General features: G+C 37.5%; 1 protein-coding gene across 1 annotated transcript; it reads right to left on the reverse strand.

Moving 5' to 3' along the window:
- Nucleotides 1-682: 682 nt before the first annotated feature.
- Nucleotides 683-3,297, reverse strand: LOC123307063. Its single transcript, XM_044889266.1, has 2 exons — nt 3,121-3,297; nt 683-1,678 (listed from the first exon to the last, which is right to left on the reverse strand). The coding sequence occupies exons 1-2, from the start codon at nt 3,295-3,297 to the stop codon at nt 683-685; spliced, it is 1,173 nt and encodes a 390-aa protein (XP_044745201.1).
- Nucleotides 3,298-7,744: the final 4,447 nt, after the last annotated feature.

A 7,744-nucleotide genomic window follows, 5' to 3' on the forward strand; every position in this document is an offset into this window, starting at 1 on the left:
AAAGTTTCATTTTTGGGATGGCTACAGCAAAAAGATATTTACGTAACAAGTTCCGAAAGTGATATTTTGTGGGACACGCCGCGCAAAATCCTGCGAGTCTCATAAAATCACTATCGGATCTTGTTACCTGATTTCCACTTTCTTGAATTGAAGAGTGAAGAAATACACACCTAAGTTACAATGCAAGCGCTATCATAATATAATACGAAACAATATGGTATTGTCAAATCCGTCGACATGCATATGCAAAATCGAACTGAAAGTGGAAATCGTCCACAAAATAGAAACATTCGGTACTGTTTGTGTGAATAGTTACTTTCAAGTTACTGAAAAAATAATACCGAAAGTTGCATTTTTGGGATGGCTACAGCAAAAAGATTTTTACGTAACAAGTTCCGAAAGTGATATTTTGTGCGACACGCCGCGCAAAATCCTGCGAGTCCCATAAAATCACTATCGGATCTTGTTACCTGATTTCCACTTTCTTGAATTGAAGAGTGAAGGAATACACACCTAAATTACAATGAAAGCGCTATCATAATTGTTCGTCGTCAGAACTGGTCAAATAAAGATGAGGTCCTCTGGTCGTCAGAATATATATTAACTTTTTTAGAAAGCAAACATGACATTAACAGAAAACAATTATTATATTATCAACTGTCGTTGTCATCCAGGGCTAGATTTATATTTTTTCCTCAACATTCTCCACCCCGATGACAGCAATTTTAACTGCTGGTCTTCTTAAAACTCCTCGATTGGTCTTGATTTCCGCTGATCGGATTTGCCCATCTTTTCCCGGAAATACCTGAATGATTCTACCCATTGGCCAAGAATTTCTAGGTAAGTCATCGTCACATATTATAACGAGGTCGTCGATTTTGAGAGGTCTCGCTTTCAGGAACCATTTGGAGCGCTTAGTCAAGGTAGGTAAATATTCTTTCAACCAACGTCGCCAAAAGTGATCTGCCATGAGTCCAACTTTTCTCCATTGTTTTCTGGAAAATATATCGTCTTCCTGAAAATTTGTAGATAGGAACAAATAAAAATTGCCTCCCAATAAAAAATGGTTGGGAGTTAATGGTGCTCCATCAGTTGCGTCCAAAGAAATGGGAGTAAGCGGTCTAGAATTGACGATATTTTCTACATAAGAAAGGAGTGTCTGTAGTGTTTCATCTTTAGGATATTGTGAAGTAAGTACTGCGCTCAAGCCTTTCTTGACAGATCTAATCAACCTCTCCCAGCAACCTCCCATGTGTGGTGTTCGTGCTGGATTGAAATTCCACTTGATACCTTCTTCCATATGAATAAGGGTCTTCTGAATTTTTTGATGATCCAAATGTTTCACTTGTTGCTGTAATTCTCTATTAGTACCTATAAAGTTTGTACCACGATCAGAGAAGATTTCTCGTGGACTGTCTGTTGTTAGCGAATGAGCGACTTCAATGTGAATAGCTCTGACAGACATGCAAGTGAATAATAAACACCAACGTTTTTCATGTCTTCGTCCTACAGCAACTTCGATGGGTCCGAAGAAATCCATTCCTGTGTAAAAGAAAGGATGTGGAGGTTTCGTCACTCTACACTGGGGTAATGGTCCCATTTCTGGCACTTCAGGTTTGGAATCTCGTCTCTTACACCAAAGACAAGTATTTTTTACTTTCTTGACAATTGTTTTAATCTTAAAAATCCAAAATTTTTTTCTTAGTTCCATTATAACAGATTCTGTTCCTTGATGTAAAAATCGTTTATGCACATGTTGTACCAACAATCTTACTGCTTTACAATCATCTAGGATAACAGGAAATTTCGTCATTCGGTCAATTTCAGAAGATGTTTCCAAACGACTTCTCATCTTAATTATTTCATCTTCATCAAGGAAAGGTGACAATGGAAACAGTTTACTTGATTTTTTCAATGCTTTTTTACTCTGCAGGTGCTTCACTTCTTCTGGAAATAGGGTAAACTGTATTGCAATTAGAGTCATTTTTTCTGCCTCTTCAATTTCTTCTAAGGTGAGTTCAGGCACATCCAATGATCTATTCAGTGTATTTCGATTTTTTTTATGACTTTTCAAGTTCCTTGTGAAACGAATAATCCAAGCAGTGCATCTAAGATATTTCAACCAGGATGAAAATCTGTTAATATATGAATTCGGAATAATCCAGATGCTATTTTCCTTCTCCATATGAACAGTCACGTACTCCTTCTTCAGTTCTAAATCAGACTTATGATTCAAAAATATAGGAGGTTGGTCTGGCCATTCGGATTTACAGTTTTTCAAGAATGGTGGGCCTTCTAACCATAATGAATTCAATGTTAGAAATTTTTTCTTGCAGAAACGAGTCGCTAGGTCGGCAGGATTCAAGTCAGTGGATATCCATTTCCACTCTTCGGGTCTTGTGAGATCATGGATTTCTGTGATTCTGTTCGCTACAAATTGTTTATATTTTTTGAGTCGGATTTTATCCAATGAAGAACAGACTGGGAATCAGACCAAAACGTTCTTCCTTTTATTTCTACTTCCAGGGCAACGCGATTTTTCGATATAATCAGGGAAACTGAGATTATTGGACCACTTTCGTTTCTCAAATAAACTGCTGCTGAATAGGCTTCTTCACTGGCATCAACGAATATGTGGAGTTCCGTAGATCCATAACTGCTTGAGAGTGGTAAATAACACCTTGAAATTTTGAACGTCTTCACATTATTTAGTAACTGGAGCCAGATTTCCCATTTTGCTTGAAGATCTCTTGGTAGACGTTCATCCCAGGTAATATTTGAACGCCAAATATTTTGTAATAAAATTCTGCCAGCCACTAATATTGGTGATACAAGTCCTAGTGGGTCGAAGATACTCATCACAACTCTCAATATCTCTCTCTTTGTTGGACTTTTTAAATGAATATTTTCAAATTTTGATTCATTAACTCGAAAAATAAACGTATCTGTTTTCGCGTCCCACCACATTCCTAAAATCCTCTCTGTAGCGAGGCCATCATCTGAATTCAACTGTTTGTCATTGTGGGCTTTGAGATCTTCAGGGATATTGTCTAAAACTTCTTTCGAATTACTGATCCAATTACATATAACAAATCCACCTGCTTTATGAATTTCAATTACTTGCTGAATTCTGTTAATAGCACTATCAATTGTTTCACAGCAGTCTAAATGGTCGTCCATGTATTCCTTGGTACAAATTGCTTTACTAGCTTCAGGATATTGATCTTCAAATCTTCTGGAATTCAATTTCACCACATAAAGGGCAGTCGATGATGAACAAGTTGCTCCAAAAGTCATTGCTTTCATGATGTAGGTGTCTGGTTTTCTAGATTTTCTTCCTCACTATAATTATTCTTCGTTCTCTCGAATACGGTTTTGAAAATAGGCCATTCTTCAGATTTCCCATTGAAATATGGTAAATCTTGGGAAGAGTTATTACGTCTGGAATTTTCCAGTACACCAGATAGTACATTAACTCCGTCTGCTATGGTCTGCGTTAGTAGTGCTATGTTTTCGCTAGAGTTATTAGTTTGATGAACAGGATTTTCTTCATACAACCATTCCTTTACTGTTTGTACTGGACATATTTTTTCTGATGTTACAACAGATTTTTTACTTGAACATGATGTGTCTGATGCTTCTGATAATTTAGCTTTTTCCAATTCAATGGTTTTTCTGACTATTTCTCTCATCGAATGCATTTCTTTCTCTTTCATTTGTAGAAGTAATTCTGCCTTTTGTTTTTCTAAAACCATTAAATCCTTCTGGGTCTGTAGCTCAACTTCTAAAATCCGTATTCTTGATTTGGAAGAATTACTTGTCTTGGTATTGTGTGATTTGTCATCGGATTTGTCTTTAGTGTCACAATTTTCTTCCTGAGTTTCAGAGTGTCGGGGGTAATGTCTGTCGGACTGCATTCTACTTGAAGCTTTATCGTCGTCTTCTCTATACGTTATCTCCTCAGTAGAAATGCGGGTTACCTTTTTACTCTGACTTGGAAATCGTATCGGAGGTTGACCTTTATTATTTCGTTCGCTCCTCCTCAGATTATTCATACACGGGTTTCGGCACCAAATGTTCGTCGTCAGAACTGGTCAAATAAAGATGAGGTCCTCTGGTCGTCAGTCCATGTTGAGATTTTTTGCTGTAGCGCTGAAATTTTGAATTTCAGTGGCGAATTTGATGAAACTGGCTTGGTCATCTTCTTTCAAATTTGGCAGGAAACGAATTTTTCTGAGAATTGTCTCTATTATGAATTCTGGTCGCCCAAATCTCATCGCTAAGGTTTCCATAATAGAATGTGTATTTTCGAACGATATCAACAGCGGTCGAACAGCCTCGAGAGCTTCCCCTTTGAGACATTTTTGAAGTCTGGATAGATTTTCTTCCTCACTATAATTATTATTTGTTCTCTCGAATACGGTTCTGAAAATAGGCCATTCTTCAGATTTCCCATTGAAATATGGTAAATCTTGGGAAGAGTTATTACGTCTGGAATTTTCCAGTACACCAGATAGTACATTAACTCCGTCTGCTATGGTCTGCGTTAGTAGTGCTATGTTTTCGCTAGAGTTATTAGTTTGATGAACAGGATTTTCTTCATACAACCATTCCTTTACTGTTTGTACTGGACATATTTTTTCTGATGTTACAACAGATTTTTTACTTGAACATGATGTGTCTGATGCTTCTGATAATTTAGCTTTTTCCAATTCAATGGTTTTTCTGACTATTTCTCTCATCGAATGTATTTCTTTCTCTTTCATTTGTAGAAGTAATTCTGCCTTTTGTTTTTCTAAAACCATTAAATCCTTCTGGGTCTGTAGCTCAACTTCTAAAATCCGTATTCTTGATTTGGACGAATTACTTGCCTTGGTATTGTGTGATTTGTCATCGGATTTGTCTTTAGTGTGACAATTTTCTTCCTGAGTTTCAGAGTGTCAGGGGTAATGTCTGTCGGACTGCATTCTACTTGAAGCTTTATCGTCGTCTTCTCTATACGTTATCTCCTCAGTAGAAATGCGGGTTACCTTTTTACTCTGACTTGGAAATCGTATCGGAGGTTGACCTTTATTATTTCGTTCGCTCCTCCTCAGATTATTCATACACGAGTTTCGGCACCAAATGTTCGTCGTCAGAACTGGTCAAATAAAGATGAGGTCCTCTGGTCGTCAGAATATATATTAACTTTTTTAGAAAGCAAACATGACATTAACAGAAAACAATTATTATTATCAACTGTCGCTGTCACCCAGGGCTAGATTTATATTTTTTCCTCAACATTCTCCACCCCGATGACAGCAATTTTAACTGCTGGTCTTCTTAAAACTCCTCGATTGGTCTTGATTTCCGCTGATCGGATTTGCCCATCTTTTCCCGGAAATACCTGAATGATTCTACCCATTGGCCAAGAATTTCTAGGTAAGTCATCGTCACATATTATAACGAGGTCGTCGATTTTGAGAGGTCTCGCTTTCAGGAACCATTTTGAGCGCTTAGTCAAGGTAGGTAAATATTCTTTCAACCAACGTCGCCAAAAGTGATCTGCCATGAGTCCAACTTTTCTCCATTGTTTTCTGGAAAATATATCGTCTTCCTGAAAATTTGTAGATAGGAACAAATAAAAATTGCCTCCCAATAAAAAATGGTTGGCAGTTAATGGTGCTCCATCAGTTGCGTCCAAAGAAATGGGAGTAAGCGGTCTAGAATTGACGATATTTTCTACATAAGAAAGGAGTGTCTGTAGTGTTTCATCTTTAGGATATTGTGAAGTAAGTACTGCGCTCAAGCCTTTCTTGACAGATCTAATCAACCTCTCCCAGCAACCTCCCATGTGTGGTGTTCGTGCTGGATTGAAATTCCACTTGATACCTTCTTCCATATGAATAAGGGTCTTCTGAATTTTTTGATGATCCAAATGTTTCACTTGTTGCTGTAACTCTCTATTAGTACCTATAAAGTTTGTACCACAATCAGAGAAGATTTCTCGTGGACAAGGTCTGCGGCTGGTGAATCTTTGTATGGCCATTATACAACTGTCTGTTGTTAGCGAATGAGCGACTTCAATGTGAATAGCTCTGACAGACATGCAAGTGAATAATAAACACCAACGTTTTTCATGTCTTCGTCCTACAGCAACTTCGATGGGTCCGAAGAAATCCATTCCTGTGTAAAAGAAAGGATGTGGAGGTTTCGTCACTCTACACTGGGGTAATGGTCCCATTTCTGGTACTTCAGGTTTGGAATCTCGTCTCTTACACCAAAGACAAGTATTTTATACTTTCTTGACAATTGTTTTAATCTTAAAAATCCAAAATTTTTTTCTTAGTTCCATTATAACAGATTCTGTTCCTTGATGTAAAAATCGTTTGTGCACATGTTGTACCAACAATCTTACTGCTTTACAATCATCTAGGATTACAGGAAATTTCGTTATTCGGTCAATTTCAGAAGATGCTTCCAAACGACTCCTCATCTTAATTATTCCATCTTCATCAAGGAAAGGTGACAATGGAAACAGTTTGCTTGATTTTTTCAAGGCTTTTTTACTCTGCAGGTGCTTCACTTCTTCTGGAAATAGGGAAAACTGTATTGCAATTAGAGTCATTTTTTCTGCCTCTTCAATTTCTTCTAAGGTGAGTTCAGGCACATCCAATGATCTATTCAGTGTATTTCGAATTTTTCTATGGCTTTTCAAGTTCCTTGTGAAACGAATAATCCAAGCAGTGCATCTAAGATATTTCAACCAGGATGAGAATCTGTTAATATATGAATTCGGAATAATCCAGATGCAATTCTCCATATGAACATTCACATACTCCTTCTTCAGTTCTAAATCAGACTTATGATTCAAAAATATAGGAGGTTGGTCTGGCCATTCGGATTTACAGTTTTTCAAGAATGGTGGACCTTCTAAGCATAATGAATTCAATGTTAGAAATTTTTTCTTGCAGAAACGAGTCGCTAGGTCGGCAGGATTCAAGTCAGTCGATATCCATTTCCACTCATCGGGTCTTGTGAGATCATGGATTTCTGTGATTCTGTTCGCTACAAATTGTTTATATTTTTTGGAGTCGGATTTTATCCAATGAAGAACAGACTGGGAATCAGACCAAAACATTCTTCCTTTTATTTCTACTTCCAGGGAATTTTGAACTGCTTCAGCAAGCCGAGATCCAAGCACAGCTGCCTGAAGTTCCAGACGTGGTATTGAAATTCCTTTCAGGGGGGCAACGCGATTTTTCGATATAATTAGGGAAACTGAGATTATTGGACCACTTTCGTTTCTCAAATAAACTGCTGCTGAATAGGCTTCTTCACTGGCATCAACGAATATGTGGAGTTCCGTAGATCCATAACTGCTTGAGAGTGGTAAATAACACCTTGAAATTTTGAACGTCTTCACATTATTTAGTAACTGGAGCCAGATTTCCCATTTTGCTTGAAGATCTCTTGGTAGACGTTCATCCCAGGTAATATTTGAACGCCAAATATTTTGTAATAAAATTCTGCCAGCCACTAATATTGGTGATACAAGTCCTAGTGGGTCGAAGATACTCATCACAACTCTCAATATCTCTCTCTTTGTTGGACTTTTTAAATGAATATTTTCAAATTTTGATTCATTAACTCGAAAAATAAACGTATCTGTTTTCGCGTCCCACCACATTCCTAAAATCCTCTCTGTAGCGAGGCCATCATCTGAATTCAACTGTTTGTCACTGTGGGCTTTGAGATCTTCAGG

This window comes from Coccinella septempunctata, chromosome 2 (genome assembly GCF_907165205.1).
Source record: "Coccinella septempunctata chromosome 2, icCocSept1.1, whole genome shotgun sequence".
Lineage (NCBI taxonomy): Eukaryota > Metazoa > Arthropoda > Insecta > Coleoptera > Coccinellidae > Coccinella > Coccinella septempunctata.